Source organism: Protobothrops mucrosquamatus, unplaced genomic scaffold (genome assembly GCF_001527695.2).
Source record: "Protobothrops mucrosquamatus isolate PMUCROS unplaced genomic scaffold, P.Mucros_1.0 scaffold3574, whole genome shotgun sequence".
In the NCBI taxonomy this organism is placed as follows: Eukaryota; Metazoa; Chordata; class Lepidosauria; order Squamata; family Viperidae; genus Protobothrops; species Protobothrops mucrosquamatus.
This window is the reverse complement of record NW_015389539.1, coordinates 185024-211344: the sequence shown is the minus strand read 5'-3', so window position 1 is coordinate 211344 and position 26321 is coordinate 185024. Positions and strand designations below refer to the sequence as shown.

The window sequence follows — 26321 nt, the reverse complement described above, 5'->3', positions numbered from 1 at the left end:
AATGTACAACTGTCATGACTTATGGTCTGGGCAGGTTCCATTAGGGTCATAATGGGGTCTATATCCCCCAGCATATGCTCTCTAAGATGGGTTAGGTCAGGGGTAGGCAACCTTGGCCCAGCAGGTTGGGCTTTTGAGTCCATTGGCAAGCATCCATCACCAGTGCATTGCATTCACCGTGCTTCCCCTCTTGCGTCTCTTGTTTTGCAGTCCTGCAAACTCGGCTTGCATCGGCCCATCTGTAAACTGTTGCCGGACGGGATCATGCGAGTGGGATCCACCGCGTCAAACAAACTCTCTGAGAAGTCTGTGGCTGAGTGGTTCTCGCAAACAGCCCATGCCAACAAGGAATCGTTTTCTAGACTCAAACTCTACGCTCAAGTCTGCAGATACGATTTGGGTATGGTTTCTATCCCACTCACCCACCCCTCCATTTTTCCTCCTAAAGGGATACTGAATATATATATATATATACATTCAAAAGTGCAAACTCATCCCTGTTCTTGATTGTTCAGCCTATCCTTCTGAAATCTTGGACAAATTTATTCATGTTATTTGACGCACCTCTCCTGCGTGTGACTTTTATCGCAGCTGTTACTGAGAATGGTGATAGGCCGCTAAGTCAGACGTGGGGTGGTGGTGGGGGAAATGGCATCACCATCTTGTGTCCAGAACATGCCTTGCAACTCCGAGGGGGATATTTTTACTGCAGCCCCAAAGCTTGAGAAATCCTTCTTGGTTTCCAACTCCTTCCTTGTCTGGTTTCCCCCCCTCCCCCCCTCATATCCTGCATGTTTGCCACAAAAATGCAAAGCTTTGCAGAGCATTTGGGGCTGTGTACCAAGGTGTTCAGGTAGTAGTAGCAGCTCATGGGGAACGCTGGGAGGGAGGCGGTGGATTCCAGCTCAGAATTACCTGGGGGAAAATGGATGGGGTCCTTCACGAACATCTATTCATTTTCGAGATTGGCTTATCTTTGCTGCCATCTAAAATTTTCGAGCACACCCCCTCCCCCCCAGCTAAATGTAAATCAGGGGTCTCCAAACCTTAGCAACTTTAAGACTGGTGGACTTCAATTCCCAGAATTCCTAGCATGGGCTGTCTGGGGAATTATGGGAATTGAAGTCCAGAAGTCTTAAAAGTTGCCAAGGTTGAAGACCCTGGGTTTAAACAAATAGTAATGATACCACAAAATGGCCCAGTTGAATCAGCAAAAACAAAACCCCACTGACTTCTAGATCCCAAAGGTGCTTTTTTTTCCCACAAGGCAACTGGACTTTCTTCCCCCCCCCCCCCCAACCTTTCAAGACGCTTCGCTTCTCTTCCACGAAGTTTCATTCAGAAGAAGAAAGTCCAGTTGCCTTTTGGAAAAAAAAACACCTTTGGGACCTAGAATTCGGTGGTTTTGTTTTTGCTGATTCAACCGGGCCTCTTGGAGCAGACATGTCAAACACAAGGCCCGGGGGGCGGATGCGGCCCGCAAAGTTTCATGTGGCCTGTGAAGTCATCCTGGAAACAGTGAGGGAACGGCCCCCGCTGCCATGGCCCTGGCCCAGGCCGGTCGGGAGCCAATGTACAATTTTGTGGTGGCCATCTATGCTGAAACGCATTCAGTCTTAGCTCCACAAGGCCGTCTGGAAACAGCGAGGAACCAGCCCCTGCCGTGTCGGCCCCACCCACTGGGTGCATGGTGGGGAGGTGTCACCCTTTGTGACGAATGAAGAAATGCACCATCGCCTGGAAGTGGCCAGAAAATGGCCCTCGCCTACTTCACATATCCGGCTTGATGGGCTCCGGGAGAGGGGTTTCAGCAGGCAGTGAGGCTCCTCCAGTGGACCATGCCTTGGCACTTGCCCCGGTCCCACCCCCTTCTGCCAGAGACGCTGACAGGCACCCTTGACGTGGCCACACCCACCCAGGAGGCCACACCCACTCCATCCACGCCCACCCAGTAGGCCGCAACCACCCTGGCCACACCCACCCGCCCCCCCTGAGGGCAACCACAATGCTGATGCGGCCCTCAAAGAAGAGTTTGACACCCCTGTCTTGGAGTATCATTGCTGTTCTTCCAAAGTGAAACACGTTTTCAAGGGGGAAACGTCCAGTTGCCTTTTGGGGGGGGGGAGAAATAAAATCACCTTTGGGACAACCATGACCTGGGTGATTGAGAATCTCCATAGACACTGATTTCTGTGTGCCTTTTTCTGTTTCAAGGTCCTTATCTTGCTACACAGCCATTGGACAATTCCTTGCTTTCCCAGTCCAGCCTCGCTCCTCCCACCAGCCATCCTGCTTCCACCCAGCCCCAGGTTGCAGGCAGCTGCACCCCATCATCCACCGCCAGTAACGCTGCTGTCCCGATGAATTCCAGCAGCGCCATCACCTCCGCCACCACCACTGCCAGCTCCACCTTGACCACAACCGCTGCTTCATCCTCTTCTTCCAGCCTGGGCAGCTCGATGCCGACCAGCAAGCCCTCTTCATTTCCACCCTTCGGCAGCATGAGCAACCCAGCTCCTTCCTCCCTTCCCACGCAGCCCACGGCCATCCAGAATGGGCAGGCAGGCATACAGCACCCGCAGCAAGCAGCAGGGATGACCGGGGAGGTCTTGCCTGCCCCGACGCAGCCGCATCCGGAGGTGTCTGAAAGGTAACGTTTTATTCCAACGGGCTTTTAATGGGCAGGTAAGTCCTCCGCCTACATCCATTCGTTTCGTGGCCGTTCGAAGTTGCGACGTGGAATGGGACAATCCCTCCCAGCCAACTCACCACAGCCAGCTCGCTGCGGGCCAATTTAACAAGTTCAGTTTAACGATTTAAAATAAATAAAAAATGATTTTAGTTTTGGTCATTCAGGTTTCATTTTGATCCTCCTTTTTTCTTCCTTTCTTTAAGGATTCTGTTGTTGTTGTTAGTTGAGAAGTCGTGTCCGACCCCTCGCGACCCCATGGATCACGTTCCTCCAGGCCTTCCTGTCCTCTACCATTTTCTGGAGTCCATTTAAGCTCACGCCTCCTGCTTCAGTGACTCCATCCAGCCACCTCATTCTCTGTCGTCCCCTTCTTCTCTTGCCCTCCATCTTTCCCAGCATTAGGCTCTTCTNCCCCCCCCCCCCCCCCCAACCTTTCAAGACGCTTCGCTTCTCTTCCACGAAGTTTCATTCAGAAGAAGAAAGTCCAGTTGCCTTTTGGAAAAAAAACACCTTTGGGACCTAGAATTTGGTGGTTTTGTTTTTGCTGATTCAACCGGGCCTCTTGGAGCAGACATGTCAAACACAAGGCCCGGGGGCCGGATGGAGCCCGCAAAGTGGTTTCATGTGGCCCGCGAAGCCATCCTGGAAACAGTGAGGGAACGGCCCCCTCTGCCTTGGCCCTGGCCCAGGCCGGCCGGGAGCCAATGTACAATTTTGTGGTGGCCATCTATGCTGAAACGCATTCAGTCTTAGCTCCACAAGGCCATCCGGAAACAACGAAGAACCAGCCCCTGCCGCGTCGGCCCCGCCCCCTGGGTGCATGCTGGGGAGGTGTCACCCTTTGTGAGGAATGAAGAAATGCACCATTGCCTGGAAGTGGCTAGCAAATAGCCCTCACCTACTTCACATATACGGCTTGATGGGCTCCGGCGGAGGGTTTTGGCAGGCAGTGAGGCTCCTCCAGTGGACCATGCCTTGGCACTTGCCCCGGTCCCACCCCCTTCTGCCAGAGACCCTCAGATCTGTCCCACTCCTGCCCAGGCCCCCACAGGCACCCTTGACGTGGCCACACCCACCCAGGAGGCCACACCCACTCCATCCACGCCCACCCAGGAGGCCGCAACCACCCTGGCCACACCCACCCGGCCCCCTGAGGGCAACCACAATGCTGATGCGGCCCTCAGTGAAGAGTTTGACACCCCTGTCCTGGAGTATCATTGCTGTTCTTCCGAAGTGAAACACGTTTTCAAGGGGGGAAAGTCCAGTTGCCTTTTGGGGGGGGAGAAATAAAATCACCTTTGGGACAACCATGACCTGGGTGATTGAGAATCTCCATAGACACTGATTTCTGTGTGCCTTTTTCTGTTTCAAGGTCCTTATCTTGCTACACAGCCATTGGACAATTCCTTGCTTTCCCAGTCCAGCCTCGCTCCTCCCACCAGCCATCCTGCTTCCACCCAGCCCCAGGTTGCAGGCAGCTGCACCCCATCATCCACCGCCAGTAACGCTGCTGTCCCGATGAATTCCAGCAGCGCCATCACCTCCGCCACCACCACTGCCAGCTCCACCTTGACCACAACCGCTGCTTCATCCTCTTCTTCCAGCCTGGGCAGCTCGATGCCGGCCAGCAAGCCCTCTTCATTTCCACCCTTCGGCAGCATGAGCAACCCAGCTCCTTCCTCCCTTCCCACGCAGCCCACGGCCATCCAGAATGGGCAGGCAGGCATACAGCACCCGCAGCAAGCAGCAGGGATAACCGGGGAGGTCTTGCCTGCCCCGACGCAGCCGCATCCGGAGGTGTCTGAAAGGTAACGTTTTATTCCAACGGGCTTTTAATGGGCAGGTAAGTCCTCCGCCTACATCCATTCGTTTCGTGGCCGTTCGAAGTTGCGACGTGGAATGGGACAATCCCTCCCAGCCAACTCACCACAGCCAGCTCGCTGCGGGCCAATTTAACAAGTTCAGTTTAACGATTTAAAATAAATAAAAAATGATTTTAGTTTTGGTCATTCAGGTTTCATTCTGATCCTCCTTTTTTCTTCCTTTCTTTAAGGATTCTGTTGTTGTTAGTTGAGAAGTCGTGTCCGACCCCTCGCGACCCCATGGATCACGTTCCTCCAGGCCTTCCTGTCCTCTACCATTTTCTGGAGTCCATTTAAGCTCACGCCTCCTGCTTCAGTGACTCCATCCAGCCACCTCATTCTCTGTCGTCCCCTTCTTCTCTTGCCCTCCATCTTTCCCAGCATTAGGCTCTTCTCCAGTGAGTCCTTCCTTCTCATTAGGTGGCCAAAGTATTTGAGTTTCAACTTCAGGATCTGGCCTTCTAAAGAGCAGTCAGGGTTGATCTCTTCTAGGACTGACCGGTTTAATCGCCTTGCAGTCCAGGGGACTCGCAGGAGTCTTCTCCAGCACCATAGTTCAAACACCTCAATTCTTTGGCACTCAGCCTTTCTTATGGTCCAGCTTTCACAGCCATACATTGCAACTGGGAAAACCATGGCCTTGACTTTACGCACTTTTGTTGGCAGGGTGATGTCTCTACCTTTTAGTATGCTGTCTAGATTTGCCACAGCTTTCCTCCCCAGGAGCCAGCGTCTTTTAATTTCTTGGCTGCCGTCCCCATCTGCGGTGATCTTGGAGCCCAGGAAGATAAAATCTGTCACTACCTCCATTTCTTCCCCATCTATTTGCCAGGAATTGAGAGGGCCGGATGCCATGATCTTGGTTTTCTTAATGTTGAGTTTCAAGCCAACTTTTGCACTCTCCTTCTTCACCCGCATCAAGAGGCTCTTTGGTTCCTCTTCACTTTCTGCCATTAGAGTGGGATCATCTGTATATCTTACCGTATTAGTGTATTAGTCTATAATATTAGTGTAACTCTTGTCCTGCAGCGAATTGTCCCACAGTGAGTTGGTCCCGTGGCGAATTGTCATAGACCCGTTACAACAATACTGAAAAAAAGTGATTTATGATTGGTCTTGGCACTTACAACTGTTAAAGCATCCCGAGGATCACATGATCAAAATTCAGGTCCTTGGCAACCGGCATGCATTTCTGATGCTTTCAACGGCCCAATAGCAACAGCAACAGCACTTAGACTTATACACCGCTTCATAGTTCTTTACAGCCCCTCTCCAAGCGGTTTACAGAGGCAGCGTATTGCCCTCAACAATCTGGGTCTTCATTTTACCGACCTCGGAAGGATGGAAGGCTGAGGTGACTTTCAGCTGGACAGAATCGAACTCCTGGCAGTGGGCAGTGAGGCACGACTCTTAAGAACCGCTTGGCTTAGCATTACAGAAATTCTGGCCCCAGAATTTCCTGTATTGATTTTTAAAACTTAAGACCACATCCTAACTTTCCCCCCGGCAATCCAGAGTTCTTACACATTTTCTCCCTGTTCCCAGTTTTATGATCACGGTAGAGCCCAGAGTGGTGGCTGGTTTAGCTTTGCCAAGTGCTCTTCATGACCTACAGCAGACATGTCAAACACAAGGCCCGGGGGCCGAATGAGGCCTGCGAAGTGGTTTCATGTGGCCCGTGAAGCCATCCTGGAAACAGTGAGGGAACGGCTCCCACTGCCTTGGCCCTGGCCAGGCCGGCCGGGAGCCAATGTACAGTTTTGTGGTGGCCATCTATGCTGAAACGCATTCAGTCTTAGCTCCACAAGACCGTCTGGAAACAGCGAGGAACCAGCCCCTGCCGTGTCGGCCCCGCCCCCTGGGTGCATGCTGGGGAGGGGTCCCCCTTTGTGAGGAATGAAGAAATGGACCATGCCTTGGTGCTTGCCCCGCCCCCCCCTTCTGCCAGAGACCCTCAGATCTGTCCCACTCCTGCCCAGGCCCCCACAGGCCCCCTTGATGCGAACGATGTAGAGCTGGCCATGCCCACCCAGTAGGCCGCCCCCCCGCCCACCCCGAGGGCAACCGCAATGCTGGTGAGGCCCTCAATGAAATTGAGTTTGACACCCCTGACCTACAGGGACTTTGACCCTGAATGTTTAGTAGTTGCCCGACTCTTCAACCCGGATTCACATTGCCTTGTCTGTCTTTAAAATACACTGGAATACAGTGGAAGATTTTAATCATGAGCTTGACTGTGTCATCACGCTTCTGCAGCTGTGTGTTCATCTTGCCACTCTGCGTCACGCGGCCTGTGCAGAAGAGTAGATGTGTGTGAGAAGGATACACAGTGTGAAAATAAGTGAATAGCGTACTAGCTCCTGTTCCTTATTTCCTGAGGGCATCGTCCTTAATGCCTGCTCCTCAGTGATTCCTTAAGGTGAATTATTCATCCCCGATTTATTCAGGGTTCTTAAGTACAGGTAGTCCTCGACTTATGACCACAACTGAGCCCCAGATTTATGTTGCTAAGAAATTGATTTGAGTTTTGCCCCATTTTACGACTTTTCTCGCCACATTTGTTAAGCGAATCACTGCAGTTGTTAAGATAGTAACACGGTTGTTAAGTGAATCTGGTTTCCCCCATTGATTTTGCTTGTCAAAAGGGGATCACATGACCCCGGGGACACTGCAACCGTCATAAATGTGAACCAATTGCCAAGCATCTGAATTTTGATCACCTGAACATGGAGATGCTGCAACGGTCCTAACTGTGAAAAACAGTCATGAATCACTTTGGGGGGGGCTGTTGTAACTTCGAACGGTCACTAAACGAACTGTTGTAAATCAAGCACTACTTGTGTGGCCTCCCAGCATTTTAACTCTTCCCCAGAACTGCCTAGGAACCTGCACTGAAGAATGAGAAGACACAAGTCCAGGGCACGTGTAGGCTGTGTCCTTTTGTCTGTGTGTCGTTCTTGTCTTTTGTTCATGTACTCACTAGGGCTGAAAAGTGCCAGGGCAGTGAAGTTTCAACAAGGAGTAAATTGAGAGAAGGGGATTGTCTTCAATTTGTCAGGATAAAAGAGGGTGTCACTTTTAAGACATTTTAAGAAGAGACTGGACAGCCATTTGTCTGAAATAGTATAGGGCAGGGGTAGGCAACCTTGGCTCTTTTATGACTCGTGCACTTCAACTCCCAGAATTCCTGAGCCAGCCATGCTGAGGAGAAAGGGAGAGGTTTCCATGCTGAGCCAGGCTGGCTCAGGAATTCTGGGAATTGAAGTCCACGAGTCATAAAGGAGCCAAGGTTCCCTACCCCTGGTATAGGGTTTCCTGCCTGAGCAGGGGGTTGGACTAGATGACCTCCAAGGTCCCTTCCAACTTTATTATTATTATTATTATTATTATTACTACTACTACTACTACTACTACTACTACTACTACAGTCACTCAGTGGGGATAGATGGAGTGGGGATGGTGGGTCAGGGTTGCCTTCATCCTCTCTGCAAAACAGACTACCTGTCTAGGAGACCATTTAAATATGGGTAGTCTTCGACTTACAGCCACCATTGAGCGCACACATTTATGTTGCTAAGTGAGACAGTTGTTAAGTGAGTTTTGCCCCATTTTACAACCTTTCTTGCCCCAGTTGTGAAGGGAATCATTGCCGTTGTTCAGTTAGTAACACGGCTGTAAAGTGAGTCTGGCTTCCCTATTGATTTTGCAAAGGGTGATCACATGACCCTGGGACGCCGCAGCCGTCATCAACACACGCGAGTTGCAGGAATTTTGATCACGTGACCATGGGGATGGTGCAACCGTCGTGTGAAAAATGGTCATAAATCACTTTTTTCAGGGCAGTAGTAACTTCGAACAGTCACTAAAGGAATGGTTGTAAATCGAGGACTACCTGTGCTGGCTTGGGAACGCCTTCTCTTATGTGGGGGGAACACAAGTCAGCCCCGTTGAATGACAAGCGTTACACGGGAGTTGTTTATTTTCGTACAAGGTAGAAACTGCTCGCATCTCACAGCAGTTCTGTTTGCCCTCTCCTTCCAGCACTATGGAACGGGACCGAGTCGGAATTCCCACCGATGGCGATTCCCACGCAGTCACCTACCCGCCTGCCATCGTTGTTTACATTGTGGATCCTTTCACATACGAAAAGAAAGAGGAGAACAGCTCCTCCAACGTCTGGACTCTTGGGCTTCTCCGCTGCTTTCTAGAAATGATCCAAAACCTTCCCCCTCACCTTAGAAACATCGTGGCTGTTCAGGTAAGCCGCTGAATTAAGGTAAGCAGCTGTCCCGAAGGCAGAACAGGAAGCAATGGACGGAGGCTTAAATCGGGGAGAGAACCGATCTAGAAAGGAGAAGTTTCAAGTTGGTTCCACAATTAATCAGTGGAAGGGCTTGTCTTTAGATGTGGTGGGTGCTCCATCACTGGAAGTTTTTAAGAAGAGACTGGACAGCCATTTGTCCAAAATGGTATAGGGTTACCTGCCTGAGCAGGGGGTTGGACATGATGACCTCCAAGGTCCCTTTCAACTTTATTATTATTATTATTATTATTATTATTATTATTATTATTATTATTATTATTATTATTATTATTATTATTATTATTATTATTATTATTATTATTATTATTATTATTATTATTACTGATATAGGGTCTCCTGCTTGGGCAGTTGGTTGGATTTAGAAGACCTCCAAGGTCCCTTCCAGCACTGTTATTCTGAAATAGAATGCTAAAGCCAACTTGACCTCCAGGGCCTTTGGACAATAACCCTTTAAAGTATCGGTTGTCAAGGCTACTAACATCGGATGTTTTTGCATTGACAACAGATGGATATGTAGCCATCTTCTTTTAAAAAAAAAAAATAGCACTGACGTCAAAGCAGTATCTTAGTATGCCCAGGGTTGTCCATTGCTGGTGTGGTAGTTCAAATCCTGAATAGGATTCACACTTCGCACAGTGTCTGCCGAGACACTCGGTATAAATGGGGCGTAGTATCCTCCCCTCAGCGTGACTTGGGGGTCCCACGTCAAACGGTAGGTCACATCGTAAACGGAGGACATGTACCAATCCAGTATCTGATTTCTTTCATATAAACAATGTTGAGTTTCAGTGTTTAGATGGCCTAGACCAGGGGTAGGCAACCTTGGCTCTTTTATGACTCGTGGACTTCAACTCCCAGAATTCCTGAGCCAGCCATGCTGAGGGGAAAGGGAGAGGTTTCCAAGCTGAGCCATGCTGGCTCAGGAATTCTGGGAGTTGAAGTCCAGGAGTCATAAAAGAGCCAAGGTTCCCTCCCCCTGGCCTAGACATTGGTATCTGAACATAGATCTTTTTTTCATATTCATATTTTATTGTGCTTTTTTTTTTAATCTAGGGGACATGTTAATATATATTGCAAGCCCATGTATGATATGCCATATGCTAAATAAATAGTGTGCCCAGATGAATAGATATTTCTCTCTTTCTCTCTATCTCTTAGCTTGTTCCTTGTCAGTATCTGTTGCAACCTGTCAAGAACGAAGACAGACAGATTTACACCCAGCACTTGAAATCCCTGGCATTTTCTGCTTTTACACAGTGCCGAAGACCTCTCCCAACGTCAACCAATGTGAAAACATTAACCGGGTTTGGCCCAGGCTTAGCTGTGGAAATGGCACTCAAAAGTCCTGATGTGAGTACTGCAAATGGGAGAACAAGGTGAAATTCTAGTAAGAGTTTTGAGAAATACTAGCTGAATAAAAAAAGGCGGCTCCAGGCTGTCAGTGTAGGTTGGTCTCCAACTGGGAAGGATGTGGAGGCGCTTCTGAATTCCTTGCTGTCGTTTGTAGAAGAAAAAGAAACCGCAGTCCTCTGTGCTATAGAGTGTGGAGGCTGTCACAAGTTACAGCGCCACTGAAAACAGTGACTTGTGACTGGTCCTTGCACTTACGACAGCTGCAGCATCCCTGCAGTCACGTGATCGCTGTTGGTGACCTCCTCATCCGCGTTCGGACAAGCAAGAGTCAGTGGGAGAAGCCAGATTCCTTTGATGACCGTGCGATTTGCTCAGCTACCGTGACAAAAAAGGTCGTTAAAATCAGGCTTAGTTACGTGAAAAACACTGCATCGCTTAGCCATGGATGTTCTGGTCGCAGTTGCGGTCGTCAGTTGAGGCCTGAAGGTAGTCCTTGACTTACAACCACAGCTGAGCCCACAATTTCTGTTGCTAGGCGAGACAGTTGTTCATTTGAGTTTCGCCCCATTTTATAACCTTTCTTGCCACCGTTGTTAAGGGAATCGCTGCCGTTGTTAAGCGAGTCACACGGTTGTAAAAGTGAATCCGGCTTTCCCCATTGTCTGAAAGTCGCCAAAGGGGATCACGTGACCCCGGGAGACTGCAACCGTCACAAATGCATGCTGGTTGCCAAGCTTCCAAATTTTGATCACGTGGCCATGGGGACGTTACAACGGTCGTAAGTGTGAAAAACAGCCATAAGTCACTTTTTTCAGTGCCGCTGTATCTTCGAATGGTCACTAAACACTAAACTTAACATGCTGTAAGCCGAGGGTATCTGTACTTGTGGTTTCTTTTCCCACAGCTCTGCTCATGTATAATGATGTTCTTCAACTCCAAACTTCCTATCTTGGCAATCTGATTAAAATATTAGAATTATGGTCTATTTATTCCTGGATCCCAGGTTTAACCGATTTACCTGCCCACTCCGTTTTTTGTGCCTAGTTGAGAGGGCTGTGTGGAATTAGATAGATATGAATGATGTATTTGTGGAAGCAAAAGGTGGGTAATATTGGTGTGGGAGAGACACAACTCTTATTTTATAAAAAGGTGACTCATTACTGGAAAACACAGCTAACGTTTCCAATATTCTGTTGTTGTTTCCCCTCCTCCCCCTCTGTGTGCACTTTGCAGAGACCCGAGTGTGTTAAACTTTATGCTCCTCCTTTCATCCTGGCTCCTGTCAAAGATAAACAGACTGAGCTGGGAGAAACATTTGGCGAGGCTGGGCAAAAATACAACGTGCTTTTTGTGGGCTACTGTCTGTCCCATGATCAAAGGTGGCTCCTTGCATCCTGCACAGATCTCTACGGAGAACTTCTGGAAACCTGCATCATAAACATTGACGTACCCAACAGGTACACCGATATCATTTCCTTTTGAGTGTTATGTTTGAGATTGTTAAGTCAAATAGGGGACACTGGCCTTTTAAGATAATGTAGCAGCCAGTTTTAATGGAAGAGTAAGTTGGGTTACGTTGCAAGGTAGGGAGATACAGAGTTCTCTTGTTTCTAAAAATCAGGGTTTCCTAACCTTGGCAACTTTTAAGACCTGTGAACTTCAACTCCCAGAATTCCCCTAGCCGGCCAGGAATTCTATAATTCTTATCAATTAAAGACAGATGTGTTCTCTCTATTCTCCTCCTGTTCGTTTTTCCCCCCCTTCTTTTAGGAGAAAATACCCTTTAAATTCTTCTCTCCCAGAAATTAACTTGCCTCATTTTTATAGTGTACTGGTATTACTTTGGAAGTTTTTTACACTGATAACATTTTACTCATATTTGATGACAGATTGGTTCGTTTGTTTCTAACCGCTTTGGCTATCTTTCATTTTTTAAAAAAATAGAAAAGAGTAGGAATGTCATCCCTTTTGCAAGGGAGGGTGCAGTTGTTAATTTATTTTATTTTGTCCTCTTAGCTTATTTACTTTTTCCACTAAATTTATATGCCAGCCTTCTCGCCATCTTACAAAATAAAAGCAACAATATGAAATGTTAAAACATTAAGTTAACAACCTAATTGAGCGAGAGGAAGAAATTCAGAAATATTTCAAATTTGAAACATTTGGCTAACTTTAGAAAAGATGCAGCAAATGTACCATTTGATTATGTAGCACAGGGGTCCCCAACCCCCGCTCCGGACCGGTACCGGGCTGCAGCATGCCAGCAACCGGGCCACACAAGCAAGCAAAGCCCCATCCACGAGATGCAGGCAGCACACAAAACCACACATCCCTCCGGTCCACGGAAAAACCTCTCTCCACGGAACCAGTCCCTGGTGCCCCAAAGGTTGGGGACCTCTGATGTAGCAGGCCAAACTGTTCTTTTGGGAGCAACTGGAGAGGCTATGGGCAACTATATGTAGGAGAAGGAGAGGCAGAGTCAAGAAAGGAATCAGCCTGGAATCCTTCCGTTCCCACAAACAGTCCCAGCCCAACCCCTCTTGAATTTCATTGACTTTTATCTAGTGCCAATTTAGTGCTAACCGTGAGTTGACTGGATTCTTGTGTATAAGCATGAACAATAAATCAGCTTCCCTGGAACTTAACACGCGGTCCACGTTTTTCGTGCTTGACACTCTGTTTACCACAGAACTTTTGTTTCTAAACAGGGCCCGTAGGAAAAAAGGATCTGCTCGCAGGCTTGGCCTTCAGAAACTCTGGGAGTGGTGCCTGGGTCTTGTGCAAATGAGTTCTGTGCCGTGGAGAGTTGTAATAGGACGTCTCGGAAGGATAGGCCACGGGGAGCTGAAAGGTACGGTAGAAGAAGCCTGTCCCGAAATGGTGATATGTAAACGGTCTAAACATTACAGGAAGTCCTCGCTTGACAACCGTTCATTTAGCGACCGTCAGAAGTTAACAACGGCACTGAAAAAAGTGACCTGTGACCGTTTTTCACATTTAACAACCTTTGCAGCGTTCCTGTGGTCATGTGATCAGAATTTGGACGCTTGGCGACCGATGTGTATTTATGACGGTTGCAGTGTCCCAGGATCATGTGATCCCTTCTGACAAGCCAAGTCAACAGGGAAGCCAGATTCACTTAACAACTGTGAGAATAAAACAGAACAGAACAGAACAGGGCTTTTCAACCAGTGCTACAGGTACCACCTGTGGTACATTGGCACCTGGCAGGTGGTACGCGACCATCCTAGAAAAGTGGTAGCGGGGGAGGGGAATGAGCTGAACCGGTGGTAGCACCGCACAAGCCTGAGCGAGAGGCGGCTGGAGCTGCAGGGCTGTCAGGGCTCAGTGGAAGCGCCAGGATCAGTGCCAGGCTCCAGCTGCAGCTCGGCGCTGATCCTGGCGCTTCTGCTGAGCCCAGAAGAAGCGCCGATCAGCTGGAATGTTGCAGCATCTCCAGGGTCTTTTGATTTACATTCAGTTGCTTGGCAACTGATTCATATTTATGACGGTCACAGTGTCCCAGGGTCATGTGAAGTGACCAAAACCTGCTGCAACCACCCAGCAGATGGGGGGGAATAAAAACCAAACACACCCCACCCCACCCCATCCCACCCCCGCTGCCAATCCCCAACAGAAATGCTCATAACAATGAAAACCTCAGACAGGAGGAAGAGCGCCGCCAGGTGGGCAGGCAGGTGTTTTGCTTGGCTGTGGCTTGGGGGGCACTTTTTTCAGTGCCATTGTAACTTTGAACAGTCACTAAGCGAACTGTTGTAAGTCGAGGACTACCTGTACTTTATCACTTTTTTCCTTTTTTGGGGGGGGTCATCAAGTTTTTGACACCTTGCTAGGTGACTGGTGGTACTCTGATGTTGCCATATCCTAAAAGTGGTACAATGGGTGAAAAGGTTGAAAAGCCCTGGAATAGAATAGAGGAGAGGAGAGGAGAAGAATAACTTTATTGTCACTTTGAATGTACACTAATCAGTGTACATTAAAATGAAATTTCGTTGCATACAGCTCTCAAAGGGTCACCACCCCCAATGTACACTACATAAACATGGCAGAAATACATAAATAAATACAGAGTGATATATAGCCCCACTACCTTGCTCAAACACATTAAAACCTTCCCAACCATGATATCCCTTATCCCTGATATCCCTCCAAAAACCTTTCACCTTTGAGAGCCAATGCAGCTGCAGACGCTCCAGGCGCCGCCATCTTGAAGCCTAACTTAACAACCGCAGTGATTCACTTAACAAATGCAGCAAGAAAGGTTGTAAAATGGGGCAAAACCAGATTGCGGTCGTAAGTCGAGGACTACCTGTATCTGCTGTACAACCTCAGTGTCTTTAGTCTATTAATATCTGTATGGTACTTTTCAAACCGTATTTTCAAGGGCACATTTCAAGTTGCCGTCTTCTGCAGAAGGCAACTCCTGGCTAATAGACTGCTCTCTAGTGATTAGAGTAGTTCTCAAGAATTGGGGTTTGGTTGGTTGCCCAAATCATCCTGAGTCTTGTTTTGTTAATTGGTTGGACCTATATTAGCCCGCTTTTATAGCTGACGTGCATCCTTTTTGGTAATTACAGGCAGTCCTCGACTTCACAACCATTTGTGTAGCGACAGTTCCAAGTTACAATGACAATGGAAAAAGTGACACCTGACCATTTTTCACTAACGACCATTGCAACTTCTCTGTGATCCCGTGATCAAAATTCACACGCTTGGCAACTGGCATGTACTTAGGACGGTTGCAATGTCCCCGGGGTCACGTGATCCTCTTTTGCCACCTGACAAGTAAAGTCAGATTAACAACCGCATCGCTACCTTAAACCAACCAAAGTGGTTCACTTAACGATCGTGGCAAGAATGTGACGTAAAACGGGGCAGGCTCACTTAAAACCTGTTTTGCTTGGCGTCAGAAATTTTGGGCTCAGTTGCGGTCATAAGTCCAGGACGACCTGTAATTCTTAAATCAGTTTCCCTTTGGGCTTTTCAGATGACACACGGGCATTCTGACCGGTTTGCAGTTTTGAAGTGGTGGGAAACTCTTTTGACCCGTTTCTTTAAAACCCTCTCAAATAATAACTTCTTCTCTGCAGACAATATTGCTTTCTGGAAGGCTGTAAAAAAAAACAAAAACCCGATGCCCCAGGTAGTCATCCGCTCTTGTTTCCTTTCCAGATTGGAGCTGTTTACTCAGTCGCCGAAACCTACAGTCCCTTAGCAAGAGGCTCAAAGACATGTGCAGGATGTGTGGGATTTCTGCTGCTGATTCCCCCAGCATCCTCAGTGCTTGCTTAGTGGCTATGGAACCTCAAGGATCTTTTGTGATCATGCCAGGTATGTACATAGTAGTCCTTTTCATCTTGTTCAAACTCCCACAAAGGAGATTTTTAATATTATAAGCCGCTCAGAGTGGTAAGATGGGTGTCTAATAAATTTTACAAACAAGCAAGCAAACAAATGAATAGGCTTGATAGGAATTTTACAGAGGAGGGGGGGAGGGAGGGAGGGAAGGAAGGAAGGAAAGAAAGAAAAAGAAAGAAAGAGAAAGAAAGAAAGAAAGAAAGAAAGAAGGAAAAAAAGAAAGAGAAAAAAGAAAAAGAAAGGAAAGAAAGAAAAAGAAAGAAAGAGAAAGAAAGAAAGAAAGAAAGAAAGAAAGAAAGAAAGAAAGAAAGAAAGAAAGAAAGAAAGAAAGAAAGAAAGATGTCCAGGCAAAGAGAAGGAGAGATGGAGGAAGGAAGGAAGGAGAGATGGAAAGGAAGGAAGAGAGAGAGAAAAAAGGAGAGGATGGAAGAAAAGAAAGAAAGAAAGAAAGAAAAAGAAAGAAAGAAAGAAAGAAAGAAAGAAAGAAAGAAAGAAAGAAAGAAAGAAAGAAAGAAAGAAAAAGAAAAAGAAAGAAAGAAGGGCTTGATGGGATTGAACCCTGGTGGCACAGTGATTAGAATGCAGCATTGCAGGCAAACTCTGCCTACAGTTTGGAGTTGGATCTGGATGGGGCTGAAGGTTGACTCAGCCTTCCATCTTTCTGAGCTCAGTAAAATGAGATTGTTGGGGGCAACAGGCTGACATCACAAACCACCCAGAGAGTGCTGTAAAATATTGTGGGGTGGTATGTAAGTCTTAAGCGCTACTGCTATCTTTGGAAGTACACTCCCAAAAATTCCAGAGCTCTCTGTCCAGAGAAGCGCAATGCTAGGAACAGCTAAGATCTTGTGCAGAACCCTCAAACCCCCAGGCTTCTGGAAGAGGACTGGAGATTGAGGAAGACGTGGACCACCCCATAAGGGTGGCGCAGTGGTTAGAATGCAGTATTGCAGGCTAACTCTGCCGACCGCCAGGAGTTCGATCCTGACCAGCACAAGGTCGACTCAGCCTTCCATCCTTTCTTCCGAAGTCGGTAAAATGAGGACCCAGATAGTTGGGGCAAGAGGCTGACTCTGTAAACAGCTCAGAGAGGGCTGTAAAGCACGGTGAAGCGGTCTATAAGTCTTAAGTGCTATTGCTATTTGCTATTGCCTTTGACCCCATGGGTAATTCTCCTCCGTTCTTCTTTTTCTAAAGATTCCGTCTCCACTGGCTCAGTGTTTGGACGCAGCACCACCCTCAATATGCAGACCTCCCAGCTCAATACCCCCCAGGACACTTCGTGCACCCACATACTCGTGTTCCCCACCTCTGCGTCCGTGCAACTGGCACCATCCACCTACACCACTGAAACTGGTTTGGAACTGGCCTTTAATACGAACAATGGTTTGTGTGTGTGCACGTGTGCGTGTGCATGTATGCGCCTGGGCAGGCATGTTAACCAGCGAATAGTTTTAATTGATAGAAAAGGGAGAGCTGCAGGTGAAGAGGGCAGCTGTTTTATTGGATCTGGATCTGAAAAACAGCAGCTGTGCCCATTGACTCCCAACAGCCTGTGGACCCTTTCCTTGCTGCAAGTTGTCCTCGACTTATGACCATAATTGAGCTCAAAATTTCCATGGCTAAGCCAAGGCAGTTGGTAAGTGAGTTTTGCCCCCATTTTGCAACCCTTCTTTTGCTGCGGCTGTTAAGCGAATCGCTGCAGTTGTTAAGTGAATCATATGGTCATCAAGCGAATCTGGCTTCCCCCATTGACTTTGCTCGTCAGAAGCTCGGTGGGAAGGTCACCAAAGGTGATCCCACGACCCCAGGACAGTGCCACCCTCATAAAGACACGCCAGTTGCCAAGCGCTGATTTTGATCACGTGATCACTTGAGATGTTTCAATGGTCGCAAGTGTGAAAACTGGTCCTAAGTCACTTTTTTCAGGGCCATCGTAACTACAAACAGTCGCTAAATGAGTGGTCGTAAGTCGAGGACTGCCTGTAATCCCTGGGTGGGTGGTGGGGGGAGGTTCCCTTCCTTCTGCTGATGTCACCAAAACTCCCAAACTCCACAAATATAGATAGTCCTCACATTTGGGACTGGCAGCTCTAGTGCTAAGTGGCACGGTCATTAAGTGAAACATCACGTGACCTCGCCATCTTGCGACGTCGCATCTGGCCGTGGTTGTAAAGCGTATCCCAGGTCGTTAAATGCAACGTCATGTGACTGTGACTGCCGGCTTCCCCGTTGCCTTTGCTTGTTGGAAGCTGGCTGGGTGGGTTGCAGACGGTGGTCTTGTGATTATGGGATGCTGTGACCATGGTAAATGCATGCTGGTTGCTAAGCATCCAGATCACATGATGGCACTGAAAAAAAAGCAACTTATTGCTGGTCCTTGCACTTAACAACCGTTGCAGCATCTCTGCTTAACAACCATTTGCGGTATCCCTGTTCACTTAACAATTGCAGTGATTAGTTTAACTTTAAAAAAACATGGCCCAAAAAAAAAGATCATAAAATCGGGCGCAGCTCACTTCACCACCACCTTGCTTAACAGTCAAAATTCTGATCCCAATGGTGGTCATAAGTTGAGGACTACCTCTAGATGTCCCTCACGTTAACAAAGCAAACTTGTTATTTACTTGGCAGAAACTATACTGAGCACTTTTGAACTTGGGCCGCCCTGCACTGAAAATTTGGCTTATAATGGAATAGACTGCTCACACAGTAATAATGTAATAATAATAATAATAAAGTTGGAAGGGACCTTGGAGGTCATCTGGTCCAACCCCCTGCTCAGGCAGGAAACCCTACACCATTTCGGACAAATGGCCGTCCAGTCTCTTCTTAAAAAACTTCCAGTGTTGGAGCATTCAGCGCTTCTGGAGGCAGGTGGTTCCACTGGTTAATTGTTCTCACTGTCAGGAAATTAAAGAGCATAGGCCTAGCCAGTTCTTGGCAGCTGGAAACAAATATGATAAAAGAAATGAAACTGATTTGCAAAGTGTCAGACGTGGGTAGACTTAATCACTGATTCAAGGGCTGGGTTAGCCAAGGGATATCCTGGGTGCATAACAATTTAGATCCAGCCTTCGTAGTTCAGCCCCAAACAGTAACTGTTGTAATATAGATCAGATAGTGTGGGCAAACTGCAGTCCCTTTCCTGAAGTATTACTATGTAGTGCAGGGGTAGGCAACTATAACAACTTTACAATCTGTGGACTTTAATTCCCAGAAATAATAATAATAATAATAATAATAATAATAATAATAATAATAATAATAATAATAATAATAATAATAATAATAATAATAATAATAATAATAAAAAAAACAACACAAATTCGCTATTTGATATCTGTAATACCATCAAACATCCACATCTGCCTATCCCAGGTCCTGGGTAAGGTCTCGATAGGTAGACAAAATGCCAAATCCAGTCTGAACATCTGGCTGACTGTGCGATGATCCATAATAATAATAATAATAATAATAATAATAATAATAATAATAATAATAATAATAATAATAATAATAATAATAATAATAATAATAATAATAATAATAATAATAAGTAGTAGTAGTAGTAGTAGTAGTATTAGTAGTAGTAAATTTGGAAGGGATCTTGGAGGTCATCTAGTCCAACCCCCTGCTCAGGCAGGAAACCCTATACCATTTCAGACAAATGGCTGTCCAGTCTCTTCTTAAAAACTTCCTGTGTTGGAGCATTCACCGCTTCCGGTGGCAGGTTGTTCCACTGGTTAATTGTTCTAACTGTCAGGAAGTTTCTCCTTAGTTCTAAGTTGCTTCTCTCCTTGATTAGTTTCTATCCGTTTTTTTTTTTGCCCTGCCTTCAGGCGCTTTGGAAAATAGCTTGACTCCCTCTTCTTTGGGGCAGCCCCTGAGATACTGGAACAATGCCATCGTGTCCCCCCTCGTCCTTCTCTTCATTAAACTAGACATACCCAATTCCAGCAGCCATTCCTTATATGTTTTAGCGTCCAGTCCCCTAATCATCTTTGTTGCTCTTCTCTGTACTCTTTCTAGAGTCTTAGCATCTTTTTTACATCACGGTGACCAAAACTGGATGCAACATGCGTAGCTCAGGAATTCTGGGAGTTGAAGTCCACAGGTCATAAAGTTGGCATAGATGCCCACCCTTGATATAGTGGGACCTAGGAAGTGGGCCTTTATTGTAACTGCCCCTACATTCATTCATTCATTCATGCATCCATCCAGCCATCCAGCCATCCAGCCATCCATCCATCCATCCATTCAGCCATCCAATCAATTTCTATAGCCGCTCATCTCAGTCAATGGCTCTGGGTGAATTACAGTTCAAAATATATTACAATTAAGGCACTAAATTTTAAAACCATTAAAAATATATATCCAAAATAAATAAATATAAATTGCAGCTGAGAGACTTGGCTCGTAGCAATACGGCCACGAAACGTGGCACTTGAAACATTCAGCACCCCAAGCTAGGGAATGTAGCCAGGTTTTTTAGGGCCTTACCAAAGGCTTAACGGTCGGGGCCATTTTAATCTCCGAAGACAGAACGTCCCGTGGAGCAAGGGCCACTGTGGATAAAGCCTGTTTTCTGTCCCCACCTGGCTGATGGTATCTGCTAAATCAAATCAGACACGCAGAAAGGACTGGGAGAAGATGATCCCTTATCTAATAATAGATGGCCCCAAGCCATATAGGGCTTTAAAGGTGACAGCCAGCACCTTGAATTGCACTTGGAAACACAGCACAGCTGGTTATGGAATACCTTCCCACCCCCTTTAGATTTCTGGAAAGCCAATAAAACCTGGTTCTTCTTGTAGGCTCCGGGATAGCGTTATAGCCTGTGGTGGGTTGATTGAAGGGCCAGGTTGGTTAGTTTTTGTTACGTGGGTTTTTTATGGTTTGATTGTTCTCGTGAGCTGCTCAAGAGTTGTTTCAAGATGGGCAGCCATTCGCATCAGAGCAAATCAGATCAACTCCCATCAAATCTATAAGCTGACTCACAATTGTTGGGTCTAACACTGTATGGATGTGTGTGTGTGCTTTCTTTCTTTCTTTCTTTCTTTCTTTCTTTCTTTCTTTCTTTCTTTCTTTCTTTCTTTCTTACTTTCTTTCTTTTTTTAAAGCAAGTTGAGTTGCTTCTTTTGGTCAACGTTTTTTTCTCTCTCTCTTCTATTTCTGTGAATCTTTTCTTTCAAGATGGAGCAGATGGCATGGGAATCTTTGATTTGCTGGACACTGCAGATGACCTGGACCCTGACATCATCAACATCCTTCCTGCGTCCCCAACAGGATCCCCCGTTCACTCACCAGGTTCTCACTTCACCCACGGAGGTGATATGGGCAAGGTAACTTTGCATGAGAAAACAGAGGAGGTTTTTTTTTTACTTGATTGACATTTCTTCTTGGATACAGCAGTTACTCCAGAATACTTAAATGCTTCTGCAACCAATGCTTACAAGTTCACAATAGTGATGATGATGATGCTTGCAGGGTAATCAGAACTACAAAACTGTAATTTGATTATCATAGTAGATGGCAGAGCTAAGCTTGAAAAGGCAAAGCAGGATTTCACCAAGGATACACTTGAATGGGAAATCTCTTGTAGGCCGTAATTAACCAGGGAGACCAGTTGCAATGTAGGGCTGTGAAAGTTGGACCATAAGAAAGGCTGAGCGCCAAAGAATTGAGGCCTTTGAACTCTGGTGCTGGAGAAGACTCCTGAGAGTCCCCTGGACTGCAAGGCGATTAAACCGGTCAGTCCTGGAGGAGATCAACCCCGACTGCTCTTTAGAAGGCCAGATCCTGAAGTTGAAACTCAAGTACTTTGGCCACCTAATGAGAAGGAAGGACTCACTGGAGAAGAGCCTGACGCTGGGAAAGATGGAGGGCAAGAGAAGAAGGGACGACAGAGAATGAGGGGGCTGGATGGAGTCCCTGAAGCAGGAAGCGTGAGCTTAAATGGACTCCAGAAGATGGTAGAGGACGGGAAGGCCTGGAGGAACCTTGTCCATGGGGTCGCGATGGGTCGGACACGACTTCGCAACTAACAACAAAAACAAGGAAGAGGAGTTGAGTTCAAAGCACTAAGAGTTTATTTTTGTCACCCGTACACCAGAATCTGGTCAACTAACAGCTGAAGCTGAATTGGCGTTAGATAAAGGCCAGTGTAATTCATGGAGGGCTGGACTTGGTCCTCTTGTGGATGCGCAATGATTCCAAACTGATGATGCGTTTAACCCCACCTTCCAGTTCAGCCTGCTCAACTCCGAAACCTCCAAGCTTGTAGGCTATTCTGGGAATAAAAAAAACCAGAATCCTGGAGGAAGACAAAACTTCCATGTTGTTGTCAAGAGAAGAGAGGGACGGGCCATTCTAGCCACCAGGAATTAAATGCGAGTTGGAGGCAAGGTTACTTATTGTGTGATCCACCTTGCAATATGCTAGTCAGTTCTAACTGCAGCATGTTAAAAGGAAAATACAGAGCAGGAGACGGTGACAAAAATAGCAAAATTATCAGGAGGTTGAACTATCATTCTTCACAAGCAAATACTATTTTGGAAAAAGGGGGAATAAGGGAAAATGTAATAACACATTTATGGAATTATGCACGGGAAGGATATATCTATACAGGCAGTCCTTTGACTTATGACCACAATTGAGCCCAACGTTTCTGCTGCTAAGCAAAACGTTTGCTAAGTGAGTTTTGCCCCATTTTATGAGCTCTGTTGCCACCCTTGTTAAATAAATCACTGCAATTGTTATGTTAGCGATACAGTTAAGGGAGCTTTTGCTTGTCAGAAGGTCACAAAAGGGGATCACGTGACCCCCGGGACACTGCAACCGTCATAAATACGAGTCCATTGCCAAGCGGCTGGATTTTGATCACGTGACCGTGGGGGATGCTGCTACAGTCCTCAATGTGAAAAACAGTCATAACTCCCTTTTTGCAGTGCCGTTGTTAATGTCAAATGTTCACTAAACCAACTATTGTAAATTGTGAAAATAAACACACAGACCTACTATGCCAGTGATGGCGAACCTTTGGCACGGGTGCCAGAGGCGGCACTCAGAGCCCTCTCTGTGGGCATGCGCGCCGTCGCCCCAGTCCTAGCCCTTCAGCTGGGTTTTATAAAACCTTTTCGCTTTAGGCCGCCGCCGCCGTGTGCAAAAAAAAAAAAAAAGGTTCAATCAGTCAATTTCAACTTCTTGCGGGGAAAAAAAGATCTTGCAAAGTTGGAATTGATTGAACATTTTAGTCCCACCCAGTCTGCCGTTACCACCGCAGCCACACCCACCCAATGGGCCACGCCCACCCAATGGGCCACACCCACCCGGCACTCGACGATGCATAAGTGGGTTTTGGGTTGCAGTTTGGGCACTCAGTCTCTAAAAGGTTCGCCATCACTGTACTATGCACTAAGAAGAACTGCAGAAAGATAAACACAAATAATAATAATGATAAAGTTGGAGCCTAGTACAGTCAAACAAGAATATTAATAATTAGTCAGCAGATGCCTGCTAAAGCAAAGTTATTTTCATGGCTCTCTGGAAAGCAAATTTAGGAGGGTGCTTCATATATCTCCGGAGATAAAACCATCCATAATAAGGTGGCCGCTTGAAATAAGGCTTGTCCTCTGCTTTGTGATCCCTTGATTTCTCATGGGTAGACAGATCCCACTTGGGGGAGGGGGAGAGACAGTCCCTAGGCCAGGGGTAGGCAACCTTGGCTCTTTTATGACTCGTGTGGACTTCAACTCCCAGAATTCCCGAGCCAGCCATGCAGACCTTTGGTGTAGTGGTTAAAATGCTGAACTATTTAGTTCTAGGTTACTTCTTTCCTTGATTCGTTTCCATCTGGGGCTTCTTGCCTTGCCTTCTGGGGCTTTGGGTAATAGCTTGACTCCCCTATTCTCTGTGGCAACCCCTCAAATATTGGAAGATGCTATCATGTCACCCCAGTCCTTCTTTTCATTACACTAGACCAGGGATAGGCAACCTTGGCTCTTTTATGACTCGTGGACTTCAACTCCCAGAATTCCTGAGCCAGCCATGCTGAGGAGAAATGGAGAGGTTTCCATGCTGAGCCATGCTGGCCCAGGAATTCTGGGAGTTGAAGTCCACGAGTCATGAAGGGGCCATTGTTCCCCACCCCTGGTATAGGGCAGGGGTAGGCAACCTTGACTCTTTTATGACTGGTGGACTTCAACTCCCAGAATTCCTGAGCCAGCCATGCTGAGGAGAATTTGGAGAGGTTTCCATGCTGAGCCATGCTGGCTCGGGAATTCTGGGAGTTGAAGTCCACGAGTCATAAAAGAGCCAAGGTTGCCTACCCCCTGCCCTAAGGTAAACTGGAGTCAAGCCTTAAAGGATTTTATAAGTCAAAACCGGTACTTTGAATTTGGCTGGTAAACAACATCTGTGTGTGTTTCTCTGCCTCTCTCTTCTATAATGTTAGCACTGAGCAGGATATTTCAATGAAGCTGAAATAAAACTCGAATTCCCATACAGGTAGTCCTCAACTCACGACCACAATTGGGACCAGAATTTGCATTGCTAAATATCAACAGTTGTTAAGTGAGCCAGGCCCAATTTTACGATCTTTTCTTGCCCTGTTTTTGTTTTAAAACTAATCACTGCAGTTGTTAAGTGAATCATTGCAGCTGATAAGTGACTCTGTCTTCCTGCATTGGCTTTGCTTGATGGAAGTTGGCTGTGAAGGTTGCAAATAGCAATCGCCTTGACCCCAGGATATTGCAGCTGTCGTAAATACACGCCAGTTGCCAAGCGCCCAAATTTTGATCACATGTGCATGGGGAGGCTGCAGGGGTCATAAGCGCGGATGCTGGTGTACATTCCTTTTTTTCAATGCCGTTGTAACTTCAAACGGTTGTAAGACGAGGACTACCTGAAGTATATGGTTAGAGTCACTTAGTGTCTGATGAAATTGGCCAGCAGGAAGATAATAGGGTAATGGCGAGCAAGTTAAATCCTTCTTAATGTTGGAATACTGTACTTGGATACTGCACTTGGAATACTGCATCCATTTTTTGGTCACCTCGATGTAAAAAAGCTGTTGAGACTCTAGAAAGAGTACAGAGAAGAGCAACAAAGATGATTAGGGGACTGGAGGCCAAAACATATAAGGAACGGTTGCTGGAATTGGGTATGTCTAGTTTAACGAAGAGAAGGACGAGGGGGGACATGATAGCAGTCTTCCAATATCTCAGGGGCTGCCCCAAAGAAGAGGGAGTCAAGCTATTCTCCAAAGTGCCTGCAGGCAGGACAAGAAGCAGCGGATGGAAACTAATCAAGGAGAGAAGCAACCTAGAACTAAAGAGAAACTTCCTGACAGTTAGAACAATTAACCAATGGAACAACCTGCCTCCAGAAGCGGTGAATGCGCCAACACTGGAAGTTTTTAAGAAGAGACTGGACAGCCATTTGTCTGAAGTGGTATAGGGTTTCCTGCCTGAGCAGGGGGTTGGACTAGATGACCTCCAAGGTCCCTTCCAACTTTATCATTATTATTATTATTAAGGTGAACAAATTTCTAGGCAATGAGGCTATTGGTGGCTATAAACTCTGTGGCAAGGAGGGGTAAGGAAATTGTGTGTATATGTGTGGTGTGTGAGGGAGTGATTGCATGATCGCTCCTCAGGTCTTGTAAGTTTCCCAGAAGCAACTAGGTCAGTGGTGGCAAACCTATGGCACGCGTGCCAGAGGCGGCACTCAGAGCCCTCTCTGTGGGCACGCACGCCATGTCCCAGAGATGGCAACCGTCCCTCTTCAACCAGCCGCCCGCTAACTCGCCGAGGTCCCACATGGCCGGATGCATCCCAGCACCCATGCGCTCGCTGGCCTCTGTGTGCAGGGATCGATGGTGTCAGGCAGCAGCCGCCCCGGCCCCTGCCTCACCTTGCCCTGTGACAATGACACCCCCGCCTTGCCTCGCCTCATCCACCCCCCCAGGACGAGCCTCCTGTCCACCGCCCCACCTGCCAGAGACCCCCTGGATCTCCCCCAACCCTGCCCGGCCCTCACAGGCATCCCTCCCCACGAGCAACATTGAGGTGATCACGCTGGCCACACCCACCCAGTCTGCCATGACCACCACAGCCACACCCACCCAATGGGCCACACCCACCTGGCACCTGGCGATAAATAAGTGGGTTTTGGGTTGCAGTTTGGGCACTCGGTCTCTAAAAGGTTCGCCATCACTGAACTAGCTAAAACAGAATGCTGAATCGTAGAGCTCTTTGAGGCTGATCCTAAACGCCAGTTTCCTCTGTTGTATTTGATCAGGGTCAAGGTACAGACCGGCTGCTGTCGACCGAATCCCACGATGAAGTCCCCAACATTCTGCAGCAGCCGTTGGCCCTCGGCTACTTCGTCTCCACCGCTAAAGCAGGTCCGTTGCCTGACTGGTTTTGGTCGGCCTGTCCTCAAGCACAAAATCAGTGTCCTCTGTTTCTTAAGGTAAGGAGCTCTCCCCTGCCTATTGCTCGCGGAGGGGCGGGGTGTTAGCTGAAGATTGTGTGAAAAACAGGGAAGCTAAAGCCCTAAGACGGGGTGCCCTTTTCTTTTTCCTCATGTTATTTCCGAGGGACAGTTTTGGGAAAGGGAAAGGAGAGGAAGGGAAAGAAAAGGAATGGGAAAGGAAAGGAAGGGAAAGGAAAGGGGCAGGAAAGGAAAGGAAGGGAAAGGAAGGGAA

General features: G+C 47.2%; 1 protein-coding gene across 1 annotated transcript in view; it reads left to right on the top strand.

Moving 5' to 3' along the window:
- The window catches only part of MED13 (mediator complex subunit 13), an 81978-nt gene that overhangs the window by 48422 nt on the left and 7235 nt on the right, over positions 1–26321 (top strand). The window contains exons 15-24 of the mRNA XM_029286405.1: positions 211–400; positions 2215–2650; positions 8596–8812; positions 10037–10228; positions 11465–11688; positions 12940–13082; positions 15425–15583; positions 16808–17002; positions 20807–20955; positions 25913–26086. Coding sequence (XP_029142238.1) covers positions 211–400; positions 2215–2650; positions 8596–8812; positions 10037–10228; positions 11465–11688; positions 12940–13082; positions 15425–15583; positions 16808–17002; positions 20807–20955; positions 25913–26086 — 2079 coding nt within the window. The remainder of the gene's footprint in view (positions 1–210; positions 401–2214; positions 2651–8595; positions 8813–10036; positions 10229–11464; positions 11689–12939; positions 13083–15424; positions 15584–16807; positions 17003–20806; positions 20956–25912; positions 26087–26321) is intronic.